This window comes from Ictalurus furcatus, chromosome 28, assembly GCF_023375685.1.
Source record: "Ictalurus furcatus strain D&B chromosome 28, Billie_1.0, whole genome shotgun sequence".
NCBI classification, from domain to species: domain Eukaryota; kingdom Metazoa; phylum Chordata; class Actinopteri; order Siluriformes; family Ictaluridae; genus Ictalurus; species Ictalurus furcatus.
Window position 1 is genome coordinate 15,221,302 of NC_071282.1, and position 22,858 is coordinate 15,244,159.

The window sequence follows — 22,858 nt, forward strand, 5'->3', positions numbered from 1 at the left end:
TGCCTGAGTTGTGTCCATGTAAAGTGCAGACTCTGTGTAATGGATGAGCCATTAGGTTTTTTTCTTTCAGAATTATTTACATGAAAACTAATACTTTTAGATAATACTGTGTTTGTTTGTTTATTTATTTATTTTGCCAGATTAACGTGAAACATATTCAGGCTATGTTTCACATAATGTCAGTATATTCTAGGGTGTGCATGAGCTTATGTGAGTCAGAAACAAACAATGATTTCATTTTCAGAGTTACTGACTTCACAAAGGAGAAATCATATTTGCGTGCCCTTTTAGAGAACTGAAATAAATTAACATATTTATTATTTGCACAAATGACTCTCCATTCGTTGATTCATTCGTCATCATTTTGCTTGATAAATCTCTCAAGTCTGTGCTTATGTCACATAGCAGGTGTACTGATAAGACAGTGTCTTTCAGAGTGCAATCAGGTCCAGTACAGGTACCATGACATTTATGTATATTCATCCCCCTCTCTCCCCCAGGGCATGGGGGTCTTAATCAACTAGGCGGCATGTTTGTGAATGGACGCCCGCTCCCGGAGGTCATCCGGCAGCGCATTGTGGACATGGCTCACCAGGGTGTTCGGCCCTGCGACATCTCCCGTCAGCTGCGGGTCAGCCATGGCTGCGTCAGCAAGATCCTGGGCAGGTGAGAGTCCAGAGTGTTTTTGAGAAAGTCTTAAGGGCAATATGAGGCATGGAGTCTACAAAAAAAAAAAGTCAAGACATTTCAATCATATCAGGAACTTATATATTTGGGTAGGAGCAAAATGAATGTCTATTGTTGGGGTACAATGGGGTACTGCATGACACCAAACTCATACTCAGCTTTTACAATCATATAACTGTGTGAAAGTTCATAACTTTCAACAGAAATATCTTATTGCTAAATATTTAATTTGATGCCCATCTCAGATACTATGAGACAGGAAGCATAAAACCGGGTGTGATCGGTGGCTCGAAGCCAAAGGTGGCTACCCCGAAAGTGGTGGACAAGATAGCAGAGTACAAGCGGCAGAATCCAACCATGTTCGCCTGGGAGATCAGAGACAGGCTCCTGGCTGAGGGAGTGTGTGACAGCGACACGGTGCCCAGCGTCAGTTCCATAAACAGGTAGCACATGGAGAAGAAATGCACAGAACCTCTGGGAAAAATGAGCAGAACTCATATTTGGCTATGCCGTCTTCTAATATTAACATATTTAACAGCATTGGATCCAATGTGTTTCAGGATCATCCGGACCAAGGTGCAACAGCCATTTAACGTGCCCTTGGAGAGCAAAAGCCTCAGCCCAGGTCACACACTAAGTAGGTGGCATTAATTCCCCAGTGATGCACTCAACTCGAAACCTCCCAGCTTCTAACATTTCGTTAATTAATTAACTTTCATATTTATTTATGCTTGTTTTATATCTTCTTAGTTCCAAGTTCAGCGGTTACCCCTCCCGAGTCACCTCAGTCCGATTCTCTGGGTTCCACCTACTCTATTAGCGGCCTGCTGGGTATTCCACCGGCCAGCTCAGATGGCAAGAGGAGTCATGATGACAGTGAGCCCACACTACACTTTAACACAGTCTAGTCTGGATAATAGTTAACTGTTGCCCCTTAGGATTAAATGAAAGCAAAGTGGGGAAAAACTGAACTGCCAAAAAGAAATTACATGTGTGTATTTATATATATTGTGTGTGTGTATATATATATATATATATATATATATATATATATATATACATATATATATATATATATACACACACACAGTATCTGAAGGTGAATCCAGGAAGTAACTTTTCTAATAATAGAGGACGTAGTAAAAGCGAAGCATAGTACACAAAGTTTCCAGAGAAAGAGGACATTTCGTCCAAAAGTGCTGCATCAAGCAAAGTGCATCTGAGGCTGTAGCATGTAAATAGAAATATATAATTTATAAACCTCAACTCATAATGACTCATCAAATCATTATATATAGGCTATGTTTTTCATATTTTCAGTATTCACAATAATATATGTAAGATATTTAATTATGAATTTATTTGTTAAGGTATTTAACAACAATTTTATTGAATAACATTGTTCTACACTGCTTTCAAAAGTGTCACTCTTAAGAGGATGTTTTGTACATTTATTATGCCAAGACCTTTTAATGATAAGCTTTTATATGACTGAATTTTAGTTTGTGTTAAATTAATAATGTGTTATTTACACACCACTTAATATATATTCAGATATTTGATAGAAATAAAAAAAACTATAAAGTGAGAAAATATATATAATATAAGTTCAGATATCTGGATTGTGAGCCTCTGATTAAACTTTATAGATGCGTGCATCCCTATAGAAAAGAGAATAGAAATAAGGGATAATGAAAACAAATATAAAGGTTTTCTTTTTTTAAAATTTAAGTTAAACATGCTTTGTCCTTATTGAGGGCCAAAATGTTATGGAATATTGTCTTTTTCTGAGATTTTCCTGTTTTTTTCTCCTTAACTTGGTTAACAATTCCCAACCCACATGCTCTATGACACGACAGATATACGAGTGAGTGAGGGTGATGGCTAAAAAGTGCTTCCTCTGAGATACGTGCAGCCACATGTTTTTTCAAATGTTGCTCAAGCACAGGGCAGGGCACAAGGCAGCGTCACACACTCGGAGGAAAGCACTATCCACACTCTTCCACATACAGTACATGATTGGCTTTTGTCGCTGTGACTGACATGAGAGAGAAAGCATGCCATCTCTCCCACCTAGAGAGCATTTTTCTCTCTAGACTCGTTGGGAGTCGAACTCACAATCTTCCAACAATAGGGCAAACACATTTCGCTAGTCACACCACTCTGTTTAACCATGAGCGCTAACATCTAATTATGTACTTTGAAATAAGTTTTAAAGGAAAGATATAAAGGTGAAAATGATTCAAAAGACATACCCTTGCGGGAACTACCCCAGTCTCAAGCAAAGCTACAGTTTGATGCTGCTACGTAATTTGCATGTGTTCTGCTCAAATAAGATGAATGTCCTTCATAATTAATTACATTTTTATTCATAGACACCACAACTTTTCTGTACAGTATGTCAAAGGTAGTCATACAACTTAACACAGTGTGACCGTTACCAACCAACTCCACTGACAACAAACATACACTCATTGACTGACTTGATGGTGTGTATCTTCTCCCAGGTGACCAGGAGAGCTGTCGGCACAGCGTGGACTCTCAAGGCAGTGGTGGTGGACCCAGGAAGCAGCTTCGGCCTGAACATTTCTCATCGCAGCACCTGGACTGCGGCTTCGAGCGGCACCACTACACCTCCGACACGTTTGGTTCCACCACCGCTGGCAAGACTGAGCAGGTACATATGGCACAGAAGAGGACTTTCACTATACAGTGTGAAATCTGATATATGGAATATATTCAAATATATATGCGACTACATTCATAACATTTACTATTATGACTTGATGTAAAGAAATAGATAATAGTGAAATAACCAAGAATCTATGTTAAAATCTTTATATCAACAAGAATCTCTCATCTCTTACTGTTATAGTATTTTCTTTTTAGTATTTATTTTATTTTCTGCCTGTTTTTTTTTTCCTGCCAGTCCCTGTATCCCCTCTCTCTCCTCAATGGAAGTCTAGAGGAAGGCAAGAGCAGCCTCGCAACATCCAGTGCCGCCATTGGCCGAAACCTAGCAACACACCAGGGCTACGCGGTTGTGACAGGTGATGATTGGCCAGATTAAAAAAAAAAACCTACTCTAAAACCAACCCAATTACTTCTTAACACAATACCTGTCATAATAATCTTATGCATGAATAAGCCAGTCACTGTGCTAAGTGGGTGGCTTTACCCTCTCATGCTCATTCATGCATTATGAAATAAAATTAGCTAATTACAATGACCCATAAAAGCAGGTGCAGAGGTTTGCATATCAGATCATGTGTCAGTCAAAGCTCTTCATTATTTCATATGCTTAAATCACAGTTTTGTTTGCTGCTTGAAAAACCCATTGCCATTTCACTTTCATTTTAAGTTAACACCATTATTTCATTCTCCTGCCTGTTCATCGCATCCACCTCAGATGCCCTACAGCCCCTTCCCATCTGCCTGAAACAGGAAATGTCACCAGACGGGGCCAGCTCAAGTCCCTCGCCCAACATTATAGCCAACTCGGCGTTTTTGGAAATGGGCACCATTTCGGCTCCGTCGCCAGTGTCCGTGGGTAACGGTGGCAGCAGCTCCATGCATTTCTCTCATGCCTTCAACTCATTTCCCCATCATGCACCTGTGTACAGCCAGTTCAGCAGCCAGTCTCTCATCACAGGTAAAAAAAAAAAAAGAAAGAAAATAATATAGACTTTCTTTTTTAACCATATTTAGATACCGATTGATTCCCACTAGCTAGTTATCACTAACCTTAGAACCAGTGATGAAAATCTAATATCAATAGATTATTATCAAATATCAGACAAATGGAGATCAAATCTGTGAGTGTTTCTTTCGGGGTAATGACTGTCACTGATCGGCTGCATGACTCTACAGTTACCATAATGAACTTTCCTTTGCTTTTACACTATCTGTTGTTACCCAGATGAGGACGGGTTCCCTTCTGAGTCTGGTTCCTCTCAAGGTTTCTTCCTCTTAAGATCTTAGGAAGTTTTTCCTCGCCACCGTCACCACCGGCTTGTTAAATTAGTATTAATCCACACACTTAAAATCTGTATGTTTATATATTTCTGTAAAGCTGCTTTGAGACAATGTCCATTGTAAAACATGCTATACAAATCAAATTGAATTGAATTGAATTGAATTGAATACAGTCTAGGATAGAAAGAAATCAGCCCTAGCTTCACATCTTCATACCATTCTGTGTATTTTTACATGATGACCATTTGTTGTGCTGTTGTGCTCGGTTCCACAAAAGTCCAAAACTGAAACATTTGTTAACAGCAAATATTCCAATGTGCCAAAAATATAACTGTTTATTGAGGTCTTTTTGTCTTGGGCATTGGCATGTATTCTCACATCTTATTTTACCTTACTTAGCACTAATTTATGCATTGGTCTGACACTGTGGACCTGTCAGCAAAAAAAAAATTGAAACGTAATCCATCTTCGGGATGCTAAAACAACCTCAAACAGCGTAAAACACTAATATAAGCGTTTCTCCTTTTTTTTTTTTTTACACACATAGGGCGAGACATGGTGAGCTCCACCCTCCCTGGATATCCTCCACACATCCCATCAGCCGGACAGACAGGTTACTCGTCCTCGGCTATCACAGGAATGGTAGCAGGTACTGATGCTATCTTAAAGCACACACTTTACATTCCATAACTTCACAAATTATCCACCAATTGTCCTAGATCTGGATTGTGAGGTGAATTTTAAACTTCTAGAGACATGCACTTTTATATATATATATATATAAAAAAAAATTTTTAAATGATATGATTAGAGGATAATGTGGTATTAGATCAAATTGGCTAAGGGAAAGAGTAAAAGAAAGATAAAAGAAAGCACGGGACGTACAGTGAGAAAGAGAATGGAAGGAACAGGAAGGAGAGGTGGGTTAATGAGTACCCTGCTCGCTTTGGTGAACTGCATCGCGGCAGAGGGCGGACCCTGATGCCCGTAACCTCCACCCCCCTCGACACCACCCAGCCCACACATTGCCATGGGAACTATGAGGCCACACAAAGGGAAAAGTGAAATAGCGATGGGTGGCATCCGTGAAGGTCTTATTCTTAGGAAACAGGCTAAAGAATATACAGCATGTGTACACATGTACATGTACATATACGGTGTTATGGAAGCTAAAGAAAGGACAAAAACGGACTCAGAGACTCTGTTCTGTTAGGAAGTCTGTGTGGTTTGGTGCGGTATGGTGTTGTGTGGTGTGGTACAGTGAGCCACTCTGTTGGTTTTTTTTTTATTTTTTATTTGAAGTCTGTTCTCCGAAGCGCGAAATGAGAGGGTCTGATTTATTATTTTTCTGGTGGGCTTGCTGAGAGGAAGCGTTCATACACAATTACTCCCCAAGCCTTGGGGGTGGGGGTGGAGGGGGGAAGTTAGGGAGGCTAAGCACGGGGGGAATCAATCCAGCTGACATAATTACCAATTAGATATTGGAATGTTTAAAGGAAAGAAAAAAGAAAAAGCAACAACAAGAGCGTGAAGGGCTAAAGAAGGAAGAGGAGGGAGAAGGAGGGAAGAGGGCAGAGTGGCGATGGTGGTGGTGGTGGTGGGGGTGAGGCAGGGTGTGGGGTGGGGGGGTGTTTGACACTTGAGAAAGGACGCCGGAGGAGGCTAGGTGTACGCACCAGTGAGCGGAGGGATTTTTACCCTCCCAGCCCTCCACCTGGTCACGGGATTAATGGTTTACACGGCGCTCTTAACCGCCGAGTGAATGATGTGCTAAGGCGGAAGAAGGACAAACAGGCATCCATAAGTGCCAGGGAAACCTCACAGCCGAGAGAGTGTAAAAGCAGCTATGTATTAGATGATCCCTTCAAATTAAACGACTATTTAATAAATCAGGCAAATCGATTTACAAGCACGAATAAATCTGAAGTGTCTTTTTCACTATGTTGTTGCACTTAACTTAAAGTGCCGCCTGTCCCAGCTGTGATTTTAAACTTGGGTCTATGTTACTTTTAGCACTTAAATTGAAATTCATTCTTCAAATTTGTAGTTACGATGTACCAAATATAATAACATTCTTCGAAAGAATTCACATCGTACGGCCTTCAAAGCTTCAGAGTGGATTTAATCAACAAGAATATTTGCTGTTGTTTAGCCACTTTTGGTTAAAGTGTACATTTTCATAACTCAGGATAAGATATGGCTAACATAAGCATGCTAATGCCTGTTTCTCACACCCTGAATTATCCAGAGTGGGTAAAATGTGATTTGTCTCAAATATAATTCAATTTTATTTCTTTTTTTTTTTTTTTTTTTTTTTTTTTTTTTACAAATAATGACAACAGATTAAGAATGTTTGTAGCCTAAAATCTAAATCCTTGTAAATTCAATTGAAGACAATTCACATCCTATTTAAAACTTTCATACATAAACTACAGAGAACATTATTAGAACGTTCTAAGCATGTTCTGTCAATGTTCTTACATTGCCAAATGTAACATTAATGCAAGGTCCTGGCTTAAACAGTGGTTCGTTTTACAATGTTATTATTGCTGTTATGTTACTTACATAGTATTCCCATTCAGACAAAGAAAAAAAAACTATCATTATGGGAACTTTGGTGTTAATGTTCATAGAACTCAAAATGTTGCAGCAATGTTTTAGAACTGTTATGTAACATTTACCATTAAATGTTATGTTACAAATGTTATGTCTGTGCAAATTCAACTGAAGACAATTCTCAACTTATTCAGGGATTTCATACATAAACTACCCAAAACATTATTTGAACGTTCTATCAAAGTTCCTAAATTAACGTTCCTGCAAGGTACCAGCTTTAATAATGGTTTGTTTTACGATGCTATTCTTTATTATTATTATTATTATTATTATTATTATTATTATTATCTTTGTTATTATTACTTACAAAAAAATCCCAGTTAAAGAGAACATTATGGGAATGTTAAGATTCATAGAAATCAAAATGCAGTAACGTTGTAGGAACGTTTGCACAAGTTTGTACACAAAAAACCTTTTGCTAAATGAAAATGAATAGCTAGGCAAGACTTTTTAAAGACACATGGACATCCTGAAAAATGATGCTATTATATAGATCAAGTTTGGATAAATCTGGAAGCATGGGTGGTCTGAATCAAAACCTTTGAAGTTCGATTCACGTCAACAGAGCTTTTGAAAGTGAATCACTAAAATGTAGTACTGCACAACCCATTACTATGTCATTCATAAGAATGCATATGAAAGTTTCAGTTATATATAATATATCTGTATAATATAATCTGTTACTGCAGGTGTAACACTGGCTTGCAGACATGATGAGACTGTTTGAACAAACATGTGCATGCATATGTGTTTTAAAAGCGCTAATAAAGTGTGCGTCTCTTGCAGGTGCCGAGTACTCGGGCCAGACTTACACACACTCGCCATACACATCTTACAGCGACGCATGGAGATTCACCAACACCAGCATACTAGGTACGCCGTTCAAAATCATCAAAGAAGTACAGTTTCTACTTTTAAGTATGAACCGTGTACGTTCCTGTTTCTGCATGAATTTTTTAGAAAACCTTCGTCTTTAGTTATATATGTAGGTGGATTTCTGTAGAGCTGCACTCACCGTGCCCTTAAGCCATAATTTTTCTCTAAGGACATTTGGAAAATTACTGATGACCTGTACACAAAGTAAAGGAGACCTCTGTGTCATGCAGCTCTCACACAGTTTCAGTCACATGCCATCCCATGGACCACACACACACGTTTGTCCCGCTACCCTTGTGTGGACCTTCCATTGACTTAATAATTAATGCAACTAATTAATGCAACACCAAAACCTAACCCTAACCATAACCTCAGTAAAGAAAATTAAATCATTTGGCTCTTTTAATGTTTTTAAATAAAAGCTGCAGTTAAAAAAAAAAAAAAAAAAAAGCTTTTGTCCTTGTGGAAACCATCCAAATGCCCCCATAAGGTCAAAAGTGTGAGATATTCCTATTCTCGAACACACACACACACACACACACACACACACACACACACACACACACACTCAAATTAAAACTGTGAGAAACCGGCTAGTTTGTGTCATTCGCTCCTACCTTTTTAGAGGACATTTCCAGGACAGTCACAAGACTACCATTAACTTTGAACCTGGCGATCTTTTCCAACTACAGTCACAACAAATGGTCCAATGACAACGTTCTTTACATTGTACACTACATGTCCACTTTCTCTGCATATTTCTATGACTTGGATTTGATTATGATGAACTAAAAGTCTTCCTTATTCAAGAAGATAGGTGTCCTAGCTGGCAATATAAAAAGACCATTGTAGATTTATACCTAAGTACTGCTGCTATAATCATCCAGACTCATATAAAGACTAATTCACAATCTGCTCAAACTGAACATCCTTGAGTACTATTTCACTTTTTAGAGTAGATGGTTGCAGATGAGTAATGTTTTCTAATCGTACTTTTCATTATCACCCAGAAGAGGGCAGGGTCCCTTTGGAGTCTCTTAAGATTTCTTCCTCATGCTGCCCCCTTGACGCTGTTATCTCTGGCTTGCTCTTCAGAGAGCTAAACCTACATGTGGAATTTCTGTTAAACTGCTTTGTGACAATGTCTATTGTTAAAAATGCTACACAGTTGAGTTTGATTTGAAGTTAATGATAGTTTATTGAATGCATAAGAACCACACAGTAAAACCGGATAAGTTCATGTAACTCAAAATATTTGAGAAAACTACTTACCTCAAATTTTTGAAGTTGATGAATCAATTTCTTTAAGCCAAATACACTTAAATATAACAAAAATTTTACTCAACTTGTTATATTTAAGTGTATTTGGCTTAAAGAAATTGATTCATCAACTTAAAAATTGTAAAGCTTGTTTTCACAATGAGAAAATACGCCTAATTGTGACTTATTATGCATTTAATGAATTGTAATTTTCCTGTTACTCTTTTTGTCTTTTACTGTAGAATGAATGTGCTTTGTTATTTTTTCTACCTCTGATAATGATTTAATTCCTGATTGTATACTCCGTACTATCATTAACAAAAATAAATAAATAAATATTTATATAAAAAAAACAAGAATAGTTCATGGGTCTTACTAGTTTGTGAAATTCTCCACTCATAGAATCTCTGGTTTCTCCTGCAGGTTCTCCCTATTACTACAGCTCCGCCTCCCGCACAGCTCCGCCCACCACCACTGCATACGATCATCTTTAGCAGCAAATGATCGAATATTGCAAAAGGAGCGATACACATCAGACTTCAAATACTTCCACAAAATGTTTTAGTCCAAGCCCATTGAGGGTGCTTTCCACCTCAGGCCATCTTACTTGGATGCTCCTGAGGACCCTAGAACACGACGGACATGGTGTATTATTTTGACCCACTATTTAACAGACCAACCAACAGTACAACCTGCAGACAAATCCAGAAAAACATAACCAGAAGGAGGAATTTTCATCTTCTCTTCAGCGACTGAAGAAAAAAGGATGTAACAGGCCAGCATGGACAAAATGTTTTGTTGCCTGAGACTTTGGTTGAATATTTATTCACTTCACTGACCACGTCGACCAAACGCACATGTTTAGCCGTCTGTTTAAACAGCCACCATGTCTTGCCCCAGGTTTTTGAACCAAAATGCATGGCGCAACAGCCAAAGATCTTACTGCAGTTTGCTTTCAGACCTTAACTGCGTTCATAACCTGTGGTGCATGAAGAACAAATCCAGAGAGCCTGCTTTTTTTTCTTCTTCAGGCTCTATTCTTCTATTTGTTCCTCTTTCTCTCCATTGCCCTGGGTTTATAAGCCTCGTAGGATTGCAGCATTTGCAGCTGTTTCAAGTTTCATATATTTACTTTCCCAAAGAACGGAACAACTTGATCATCATTTTCAGCAACAGCAACAAAATCAGCTGTCAATTTAAATACCATTACAATCCGCCTGCTGGTTATGTCGGTGGGATAATATGTAAATAATGTGGAAAAGTAAAAACCCTTATTAAAAAAAAATCCCTTTTATGCTACAAATAATTAGGAGTGGATTTTATGAGGATGAATTAGTACATTGTAAGAGAAGTTGTAAGAAAATGTTTTTATTTTATCCCTCCCATATGTACTACATTTGTTGTCAAATGGTTTTTGCTAAGATCCGTGATTAAACTATTCCTTTTTATTGTACTGTGAAAGATATGTTTAATCAATTTCTACAGAATTATTTTTAATGAAATAAAGCATGACAAACCAAATCCTGGTCTTTGTGGGGGTTTTTAATGAATGGGGAAAATTGTTTAATAGCCTTAACTTATGTAAAAATACTAGGACTACATCTGTGAATAACCTTATAAAATTATTAACTGATTAATTGCTGAATTTGTGTTTAACTGGTGTTTTGCGTTTATTCTGATGTTTCTGAATATTTTCTGATTACTAAGAATGTCTAAAGAATGATGATGATGATGATGATGACTATTATTATTATTATTATTATTATTATTATTATTATTATTATTATTATCCAGTTTTGTTTTTTTTATAAAAAAAAAAAAAGCATATCCAGTTTTTACATTCTCTTGCAAGTCAGCAACTTTATGCAACACATAAAAGGGATCAAATCAATGATCCTGAAAACCCACACATCTGTTTAATTAGTTTCTGCATCGTCTACTTTTATTTGCAATTATTCCTCCTTTGCTGCCTCATTACAATGCATGCAGCTTTAGTTAGGCTATGGATGGGCTGTGCAAGTGTCCCACCTGCCCACAGCAGCAGTAACATCCCACCATTTTTTTTTTAAATGAGAAATCCCGTCTTCTGCACTACAATTGGCTACTAGCTCTTATTCACTTATTCTCTTGCCATCAAGTCACTGTATTCATGTGCTGAATTTCATCTTGTGGAGATGAGCAAATTTTCATTAGGCCTATTTCATTTGATCCACCATAACTTGAAATCATGGAATGTTGTAATATGTTTAAAAATGGCAAAAAGTACAAACATTGGTGGGAATACACCTTGGATCGAGTATTAGTTCATTGCAAGGCACAATCCACACACACACTTATTCACACCTGGGGGAAATTTACCTTATGCAATTCACCTACTGGCTTGTTTTTGGAAATGAAAACTGAGAATCCAGAGGAAACCCACAAAGACACATGCGAAACTTCACTAAAGCTCAGGATCAAACCAGGAACCCTGAAGATTTGAGGTGACAATGCTATCGTGCCTCCTAATACAGTATGTTGGTCAAAAACAGGAGAAATATACTATATATACTATACTATATGTACATTTGCTTCACACCTCTGGGGTTGGGGGTTCAACTCCCACCTCTGCCCTGTGTGTGTGGAGTTTGCATGTTCTCCCAGTACTTCCGGGGTTTCCTCCGGGTTCTCCGGTTTCCTCCCTCAGTCCAAAGACATGCATTGTAGGCTGACTGGCATCTCTAAATTGTCCATAGTGTATGAATGGGTGTGTGCGTGTGTGTGCGATTGTGCCCTGCGATGGGTAGACCCAGGGTGTCCCCCATCTTATGACCCGCGTTCCTTGGGATAAGCTCTAGGCTCCCATCCACACTTTGTAGGATAAGCGGTACAGAAAATGGATGGATGGATGAATATAATCCTGGTCATACACCATCCATGAAATTGAATTCCAGAGAAGTGATCAAATTACCTCAGACAACAACTCGCAAATGAGCTACTGACACCAGTAGTGTGTCACATGTGATACAGACAACAAGAACAACGATCATAAATATATTGATGGAGCAGTGTTGGGAAAATGTAGGCCGATACTAACTGACACTGGAGACTTCTTCCATAAATGCTAAATAACCACCTCCTGAGAAAACACCACTATATCAACAATTATATACTTTTTTAAAAATCTGTTTAATTTAACACCTTTTGACCAATCAGATTCAAGACTGCAACAGCACTGTGGTATAAAATAGAGAACAATAATGTGAGAACTGGTAACTTTTCACCACAGAACCTATGTGCTAAGCTAGCTACTTCATTTACTTTGTGATGCACTAAACAGTTGTGATTGTTATGATATATTTTGTCAGGTATGGTTTCTGCTTAATAAATCACTGAGAAAATGATGTATATGGAGACATACTCCATGACTACGTTTACATGGACAGCAGTAATCTAATTATTGACCTTACTCTGCGTAAGACAGTATTGTGATTATGGTGTTTACATGAGTCGCTTTTAGAATACTCCTTTCATGTACCTGTTTTACATGTTATAGATCATAGTTCGATTAACAGCACACGTCATTACATCACCGCGCCACGCCGTCCGACGTCCCTCCAGAATTTCATGTATCAACATACAGTTTGTCTTCATTATGGTGCCGTATACAGTTTTGGGTATTTTTATTTAAAATTTTTATGAACGCTTTAAGTGCGGTTAATTATTTGTCATGCTGTATGTGTTAATAGACGACTGCTTGAAGCCGTGAGCTGCGTCCCAAACGGCGTACTTACCTACTATATAGTAGCTGAGATACATGTATTTCACCTACTATATGCATGTGTTTCGCCTACTGTGTGGTAGGTTACTACGCGGTTTGCCGTAAAACGGTTGAGCGCTGCCGTGTGTGATCGTGTCCTGTCGCAAAATGCGGTTGAAACTTTCACACGACGTTAATACTGTGATTAAGGTGTGTACATGTCTGTAATACACGTCAATAATGTGACTAAAACAGGAGTAATCCACACGTCTTAATTCGATTTGCGTTTACTTCGAGTATGACTTTAATCGGATTAAGGTAATTAAAAATTGCTGTTTACATGGTAGTTTCTTAATCAGAGTATCGTCTTCATCGGTTTAATAGTGGATTATTGTTGTCCGTGTAAACGCACTGACTGAGAGACTAACTGAAAAAGGAGTGCTAGTTTACTCACAGTTAGTTAGCGAGCTAGCTATTATGGATAACGGGAGGACATGAAGATTACATACTCTGACTCTGAACATTGAATACTTCAGACTCTGAACATTACGTATTCAGAGATCCTGGCATTTTTAAGAGGCTAGACATGTAGAGATTTGAGAGAGGTTTCCTCTGACAATTCTGTGATTTTAAGATAATGAGTCACAACGTTTTGAAGCTGTTATATAGGCTACATAAGCTTTAATAGGCTAAACGGCAAAAACATGGCAGACATCTACAGTATAACGTTATAATAACTCACAGCTTCACATCTGAGATATTCTACTCCTTTTAGTTAGGACTGACAATTTGCCAAGATCTAGAAGTTTTCTTGGCGCGTGTTATGTTTTATAAATTAATAAATAATTAAGTACTAGGCAGTGTACTACTAATTGTAGGTAATGTAAGCAGCCTATTTTTGTCTTGTTTTTGCCACCACCACTGGGTTTTGATCCTGGCTTTGAGTTAAATTGTTCCATCTGCTAAATGGAGCACTGTTTAATTGACACCGCATTTAATTGCTGCATGATATCCCTCTTAAGCTTGAGTCACTCATTAAAACCCAGTGCTGGCTTTTTATTCCAGCCGCTCTTTGTTCACACTCGACTCTCTCAAAACATCCTCACTGTTCTGAAGCTGAAGCCACTCTTGAGCTGGTGGAAATGAGTGAACATACTTATATATCTTACACATCTTTAGCTTAGTGCTGAAGCATGCATAAACAAAACAATACTTTGAGTGTGAACAAAAAAATTATTTTAAAGTAAGCGCCTGTGTTTGGTTTTTTTTCATTGATGTATTGTGTAATAATGGCTGTTGTGGGCTTTGAAACATCTTATATATTACCTAAGAGAAATCTGATTTCTAGGGTTGCACGGTACTAAGTGGGGTGTCCAAGTTTTTAGCCATGGTGTGGCAAAGGAAGGCACAAGAGCAAATGGAAGCAAAGGAAGGGAGCAAAGGAAGGTGCAAGATGGTGCCAAGAGTGGCAAGGCTTATTTCAAGGCTGGAATTCGCCACCCTCTGCCACCTATCTGACCAAGTTCCTGACACAAGTAGTATATTGTGATTACATCGCAATATACTGCAATCATACATCATGATATGTAATAAACAAACACATGAGTATTTCTTTTTAGAATATCTAAAAAAAACAAAAAACAAGAAGGAATACAAGAGACAAAAAAAATGCGAGCTTAGTATCACAAGGACAAATACTACGATAACTAAATCCGGTCTGTACAGGATTTCGTTGAGTTTTTTGTGATTGTTGCGGCCAAAAATGCTTGAATTTGCAGCACCATTTTTCAAGATTTGTGCAAACATTGTGGAGATTTTTGTGCTTTTTTACTGAAAACTACTGAACGGTCTTTCACAGTGATGTTTGTTGGTAAATGAGACCTTTTAGCTGTACTCATGTTCATGTGTGATGATGTCACATCACGAGTCTTGGCCCAAATTTTGCAGGAAAATCTGCGGTCATTTTGAAAAATTCCAAGCTCCAACAAATACTGCAGAGTTTACTTGATTTTGTGTTCGTTCCTGTGATTGCAAAATCGTGACATCCTGGAGGGACTGGATATCTAAATCATAGGCATAATGTGACATGCTCACTGGTGGATGATTTAGGATTATTATTATTATTATTATTATTATTATAAACTCATGGGACAGCTACAGATATGGTAGTTGCAATGGTGAAACTGAAACAAAACCTTCTTAATGGACAAAAATGAAAATCCTCACTACTTCAATCTCACACTGAATGCAGCCCCATTTGGCGCAAGAACCCGGATTGCACCGGTTGATGACATACTCATAATGTTTTTTTAAATTGCAGTTCTAATGTTTAGATGGATTCAACCAAGATGTTATTGGAATCATCTCATACAGTCTGACAAGTATTAATTTTAAAAGTTGAAATCGCACAGTCTTAAACCGGATTAACAAGCAATATATTGTGCAGCTCTGCCCCTTTTACCAGCATCTCTCCTTGTTCCTGCCATTCTACCTCCCTCTCTCTAGTTCTTCTGTCCTATTAGCGAGGTGGCGTGGGCCACTGCTTTGCTAGTAATGAGCACAGCAGCACAATACGGGCACCAGGCCGGAACAGCTGACGGAGAACAAAGCCAGCAGGATGGGGCTGATGCACAGGGTAACTACCTTTGGCAGAAAGTGTGTGTGTGTGCTTGGAGGGGGCGCATGTGCTACTACATTACAGGGTCCAAATAAGAGCTGCACAGAGGCCCCTTGAGAAGCTCCTGCCAAAAAGGCAGTCTGGTCTGTGTGTGTTCATGCGCCGTGTGGGACAATGAGTGGAAGGACTGTCTGAGAGTTTACGCTCCTCTGTCCCAGCCTAGTCAACTGGAAACTTCTGCATTTGTAACCTTGAATTGGGGCATTTGACAACACAAACCCTAAAATTCCACATTAGCATTGTCTGCTAGACAATATTTGTCTCGCGTAAATGAATTAAACCATGCTGTTAGCGGAAACAGTAGCTTCGGAAAGCTGAGGTCATCCAGTGTTTGAAGGGAAATGTAAAGTAACGACTGCTATTTTGGCCTCAAGTGAAACACTTAACCCAGATTGGGTGAGTGAACATAGTTGTACAGAGCTCATTAATATGAAACCCTGTCCTTTTGTACTGATAATTGCAGACAAATTTATAGACAAATGAGGCAATTTGTGAGAACTTTTTGTGTTTGGAAATTCTGTTATAGTCCATATCCTGCCCTACCCACTAAATCTAAGTCAATAATCTCTGTGTGTATGTGTGTGTGTGTGTGTGTGTGTGTGTGTGTGTGTGTGCGTGTGTATGCTGTGTAGAAAATTTGCTGTATTGGTGCTATTTACAAAGAAAAATATTTCTTGACATTCGAGAGCCAGAAGGTCATGAAATTTAAGAACCAGCCTGTAATAAACAAACTCATGTTTTAAAAAATGGAAACTCTAAAGAACCCTGTGGAGAATTTAAATGACTCCCTGTGACCAGTTCATTTGCCAAGAACCCCAGGGGCAGGAAGTCCTATTGACTAGAGACACCACAACAGACAAATGAAACAAAGCACTTGTCTCTCTCTCTCCCTCTCCCCTTCCTTCTCCACATACAAACTTACTCTTTCATACACTCTTACCTGGCTGCAAAATGTCAGGTATCAAATGTAGCCCTTAGGAAATGTTGTTTTGTTTGAACTTTTGACTTTTGACAGGTTCTTTTTTTTTAAGGTAAACGAGTAGCTGTTCATCTCAAGGTACCAGTTAATAAGAAAAACAGCTTGAAACCCTTTTTGTTCAGGTAAAAATGATGCTGTTTATGTTGTTGCTTGGTATTAGTGATGAAATAATACCAAATATGATTCCATATGATTCCATCAACGTGAGATTTTAGTGGCATTGCACCATTTCATTAACGAATCTGAAAATTCTGCTCTCATAACACATTCTTTACATGAATAAATTCACTGTAAAGTTTCTGAATTGGGAAACAGTGATGTTCCAGAAACCAACACAATCCCAAATGTTTTTTTTTAATCTGATGTCGAGTGTCCACTTAATTCTTGTGTAACGTGTTACTTTAGAAAAGAGAACTTAGAAAAGAGAACCAATGAGAATTGAGAATGAAACAGTATTGTGATATAGCAGGATATATTCAATAAATACCTTCCCTTTTTTTTTAAGATGACATCAGTTTTTGAGAAACAAAGAATCATGTGTCTCAATTTTTTATACAGTACATCTTTCATAACTGCTTAGATCTGGTGATTCAGCTGATCTTGATCGTGCATAGATTGTGTCTATGGGAACATCATGAAGAAGTATACAGTGAGCTATATGGTGCATCTGGTCCTAAACACAGACCAAACTGACAGTGCGCTGGAAGGTATTTTTGGGTAAACATGTGTCGAGTTTGGAACAATAGTGGAAAATCTGCTTCATCTGATGATATTACTCTTTCCATGGCTCAAAACAGTTTCCAAAGCAAGTGTCAATATCTACTTGTAAAATCAACAGTCTTTATTTGGCATTTGTACAGCTCACTGTGTGTGTGTGTGTGTGTGTGTGTGTGTGTGTGTGTAAATACAAGTACAGAGGTACAGTATATACATCCAGTACAATATCAACTTACATGTGAGGATTACATGTACAGTAAAATTACAGAGGCAATCATTAAAAATAAATACATGACAAGTGAAATGATGACTGATACAGCTAGCAGCAGTAAGCAAAGCACTGTTGAGTGAATGACATTGGTGATTATTATTGCAGTGTGTTTATTGAATGTTTAGCAGATTGATGATTTGGGGAAAGTAGCTGTTCTTAAATCAAATGCTTTGGTAGCGCACTGGATGGCTACAACTGAAACAGAGAACTTTTTTTTATTTGACTTTTTTTGCTCAGGCACTGTTTCTTATAAACATCCCATAGAGATGGGAATTTCTTGTCTATGATGCCTTTAGCTGACCCTACTGCTCTATGTGAATTCTTGCATTTGCAAGCAGAACAACTGCCATATAGATTATATGGCCTTGATACAACTTGATACACTCAAGATGGATAAAAATCAATAAAAAATTTGTGAGAAACCCTGCCAGATTTCTCGAAGGGACCAAGTGAGGTCACTGGAGACTCTAAAATTGGAATATCTGCAATATATCTTCTAGTCATTAACTCTCATCTCTTTCATTTTGCTGACTAGTTATAGAGAGGTTTTTGGCAGAACACCAACATGGATACATGGAGAAATCATAGAGATATCTATCCAGATGGTCCCAAATGGACACCCTAAAGATTTACACTACCCAACAAGTGAAGAATCTGACCTGGATACTGTAGATTTTACCTAAGGACTGCTGCTGTAATCATAAATCAAAATAAACATGTCCTGTGCTCATTCCAGGACACTTATTCACAATACACGATTACTGAACCTTCTTTACTATACTTAGTACTGTTTGATTTTACAGTATACAATTGTAGTTATTGGAATGGAATGTAGCCACTTCTGATCTTTCTTTGCTAGATAGATAACCAAAGATTGGTTAACACCACACAATTTTAACTTCAGGAGACAGTGTTTGTGAAGAGAATGCAAAATCAAAATGAATTTAACCATCCATCCATCCATCCATCCATCCAACAATCCATCCATCCATTCATCCATCCATTCATCCATCCATTTTCTGTACTGCTTATACTACACAAGGTCATAGGGAGCCTGGAGCCTATCCCAGGAGACTCTGGGCACAAGGTGGGGGACACCCTGGATGGGGTGTTGACCCATTACAGAGCACAATCGCACACACGTTCATACACTACAGACAATTTGGAAATGGCAATCAGCCTACAACATGTATTTGGACAAGGGGAGGAAAACGGAGTACCTGGAGGAAACCCCCGAAGCACTGGGAGAACATGCAAACATGGCGCACACAGGGCAGAGGCGGGAATCGAACCCCCAACCCTGAAGGTGTGAGGCAAAAGTGCTAACTATTAAGCCCCCAATAATTCAACCAATCAAGTACAAGTTAAATTCTTTAAAGGGTTTCCTAGCTATACCTATCTACCGGTCATGCGATTCTGATCATATGCAACTACGTAATATGAAGCATTGAGTTGCTGTCAATGGGTCAAGAAGTAAACAGGAAAAAAGCTTCAAATGTTCCGCATTATCTGAATTAAACACATGGTTATTATCCAGCTGACACATACTGCTAATTAGCGTTCAACCCCAATTGACTTGTCTTTGCAATTGTGATTTAGATTTCTATTTAAAGATGCCATTTCCACCCACACTCTGTATGATCTAAATGACCCAAATGAGATAATTGTAGTTTTACAATCCTGATCACAATGTCCCATTTATCTACATTCTTATGCGAATAAACAACATTTCAGCTGCAACAAATGTGCCATCTGTCTGTATACGCACGAGACTTCATATTAAGCACTGTTCTCAAATGCGCTAAGCGATGTTCCATCTGTAGGATGCTTTCGGTCCATTTTGTCTGGTCAAGAAGAGCGCACGGCGCAGTGTGTAGTCTGAACATCAGGTGTATGTGAGCCACAGTGCCTCTCACTCCAGGCAATGTTGTCAGTGGAAGCAGTTTGGTCAATTGGCGAGGGCAATCTCAGGTCAGGAGCTCGCATACCCTTGAGCTAGGCAGGTATTTTACCAACTGTGATTGAAAGAAGTGCTAAAGAAAAAGCCTGGTTTGTGAAAATGGAGCTTGTTTGATAAGTTCTTATACATAGATCTGCTCAGTAAATAAAATACAGATGTCTCATTCAGTATGTGAAGAAAATTGAACACAAAAATTATAGGTTTAAATCTAATGTCTAAACAATATATCATCAAATCTGAATAATATGTCTACAGATATTAATGCTACCCTTGGTGAGAACATGTCATCTTCTCAATCCAACCTGACAATTTGTGTTTTAAACCCTAGACCAGTGGTTCTTAAAATGAGGCCCATGAAGCCTAACCAAGCAGTCCACAATGTTTTGTTTGTTGTTGCTTTTTTGTTACAGTGGTGGAAATCACAAACTACTATTCTCAATGTTATTACATTTGTTATTGTGTTCTAATAATTATTAGCCAGTTTGACCTATAACTTCAATGGAGTAGGTTTTATCCACACCACAGTGACTCAAAAACAAATAAAACTATAAATAATGTCAACTTGGATGTAATGTGTTCTGCTGGTGGAAAATTCAGGAATAAAACCAGCACTGTGGCTCCCATAAACAGCCAAAATGATGTTTGTACACTTTGAAAAATTGGATTATTTTCATAAAACAAACCTGTACTGAGAGGATCCAATGAATTTCCTTTACAGTTTAAGGCTGCAAGAAGTTTGAGAACCCCTGGCTTAGATCATGAAGCATGAAGGATCTTGAAAGTCAAGTGGACGGCAAAGCAACAAACAGAAAGTCTGTTTAAAACTCTTGGAGGACTTTCAATGACAGAAATGAAAAGGAGTTAAACCACAGTCAACTATTACTCTCTGGAAAAGAAAAAAAAAACTAAAATCAACCCTTTTACCAGGTAAAAAGTATTAAATGGAATAACAGGGTTATAGCAAAGAGGGGTGAAAAGAGAAATTAGGAAATTATTTTTCACCAATCATGGCTAAAGATAAACAAATATACACCAGAAAAATGACATGTTTCAAATAATGAGTCTATATGAGTCTAGTGTATTTGATAAAATAAAGAAGAACAAGATGGACAAGAGTGCAGGAACAGTCAGGTGTCCTCAGGACAGACAGATTAGCCAGGAGCCACAGAGTAATCCATAGTGCAAAAGAATGCCAGAGGACCCTGTTTGTAGCGGTTAAGTACCGGCCGAGGCCCTTAATGAAGGCAAACCTCTGCGCGCCTTTTTAATTACTCAACCAGGCCTGACAGGCTACCACAAAGCTCTTCACCCAAGCAGACGGAGCGAACAAAAACAGGGTGCTTGTAGGCTCAGCGGCAACCCAGGCTCCTTGTAATCACCACAGTCACAGCCAGAGAAGAGCAACCAGACAGCACTCAGAGCCAGCGGAGCGGTCACGCTTCACAGACACGCCACAGCTGCCTTGCTCATGACCTTACACTGTTTCTGCTTCAGGAGGGCCTTGTATAGAATTCAACTGAATCAATTTTATTTATATCCAAAAAGGGTTACTGGTTTCTGGCTTCATTCTTTTCAGAAGTCAGTTGAATACCTAAATACAGCAGCAACAAGGTGAGCAAAGCTAATTAAAAAGTGCAGAAGGAATTCTTTCATTTAAATCAAAGAATTCCATTAGTGTTGAATGTAGTGGTACATTCGCAGTGCTTCTTACCTTTAAAGGGGAGGGAAAAAAGCAATAAAAAAAGTTGCTTTTTTTATTTACATAAGACTGCATCAGTTTAACATCTCATGACTAAAACATTGAAAATTTAGTTCAGTGCAAAAGTTTGCACACCCATACAACAAAGTTATGAAATTCATAACAGCAAGACGTTTCTTGTTGCTACGAATTTCACAGACGTTACTTCATTATCACAAGTAGTAAAACAGACAAATTATCCATGTTAAGATACTAATAGCTAAAAAAAAAAAAAAAGTGAGATCAGTAGAAAAGTTTGTGCCCCCCCCCTTCTGAATGTGATATAAATTTTAATATTGAAGAAGAAGAAGAAGAAGAAGAAGAAGAAGAAGAAGAAGAAGAAGACTAAATCTAAAACTCAACAGCTTTTGGATGTTCTTAGCTGTAATATTCCGTCTCCAAAAGAAACAAACGTTCTCTTAACACTTTACTGTTTTGGAAGATTTGTACTTTACTTGTCAAATTTTGTAATTTCGCTTCTAAAATCTTGTTACTTTTGTTTTCAATGCTTCATATTCATTCCTTCATTTTCCGAATTCGCAGAATATTTTCCTCATGACATAACTAGCTAGGGTTGGGTATGATGAACTTGTACTTTATGTATATTTACTTGTTACTCTTAAATACTTTAGTATTTTTTTTACTCGTCTTGGATGGATGTTTCAGGATACGCTCAAATATTTTTAGCATATTCAAATTCAATTTTGTTTTTGTAGATAATTTGGAAAATAGACCCACAATGCTCACTGCTGTAGTACAGATAATTAATAACTTTAGGTTGTTACTTCAAAGTAGTGTACAGTATGGACAACCAATTCTGTGTTCACAATCTAATATCTAACTGATCTGTGTTGATGATTAACTTCGTATTTATGCAGAGTGATGAGTAAAAACAAAAGTGCATATATTTAATCTTGAGTGGGCGTTCGGTCATTTTCTGACTCATCGAGGGAGTGATGGGGCCTTTCTTTAAGATTTGTTTATACATCAACAACCTGTATTTAGCTTATCTGATACTGAGTCGTGAGATCTTTATCGGCTCGACACATCCTGGACAATACTACAGCCTACAGGTACAATCAGTCATTCCTGCAGTCAGTCATGACCATTTCAGCATCAGGTTTTATCTTAACGGCAGGCTGGTCAAATGAAAGGAAGTAAGGCTCTTCCTCATACAGTGGATCCCATTCAGATAGCAAATTGCTCTTTCAATGTGAAAATAGCAGGCCATTTGATCCTGCCATACTGCTACAGTAAATAAAGAATATCAGATTAAAACAAAGTGGATGTAAATGTAAGTAGGATACAGTCAGGAACGGTAATAGTTATCCTTTTAAAATTGCTCATTAATTACGATAAATAG

The 22,858-nt window shown here is 38.1% G+C and overlaps 1 protein-coding gene across 1 annotated transcript; it reads left to right on the forward strand.

The window, feature by feature from the left end:
* Window positions 1-475: 475 nt before the first annotated feature.
* On the forward strand, window positions 476-10,051 carry pax8 (paired box 8; the record flags this gene model as incomplete). Its single annotated transcript, XM_053617616.1, has 10 exons — window positions 476-666; window positions 933-1,130; window positions 1,248-1,324; window positions 1,438-1,564; window positions 3,190-3,364; window positions 3,617-3,737; window positions 4,097-4,339; window positions 5,210-5,311; window positions 8,065-8,151; window positions 9,838-10,051. Coding segments are annotated over 10 exons (1,392 nt in total), but the record flags the coding sequence as incomplete, so codon positions are not given.
* Between the last annotated feature and the right edge of the window lie 12,807 nt (window positions 10,052-22,858).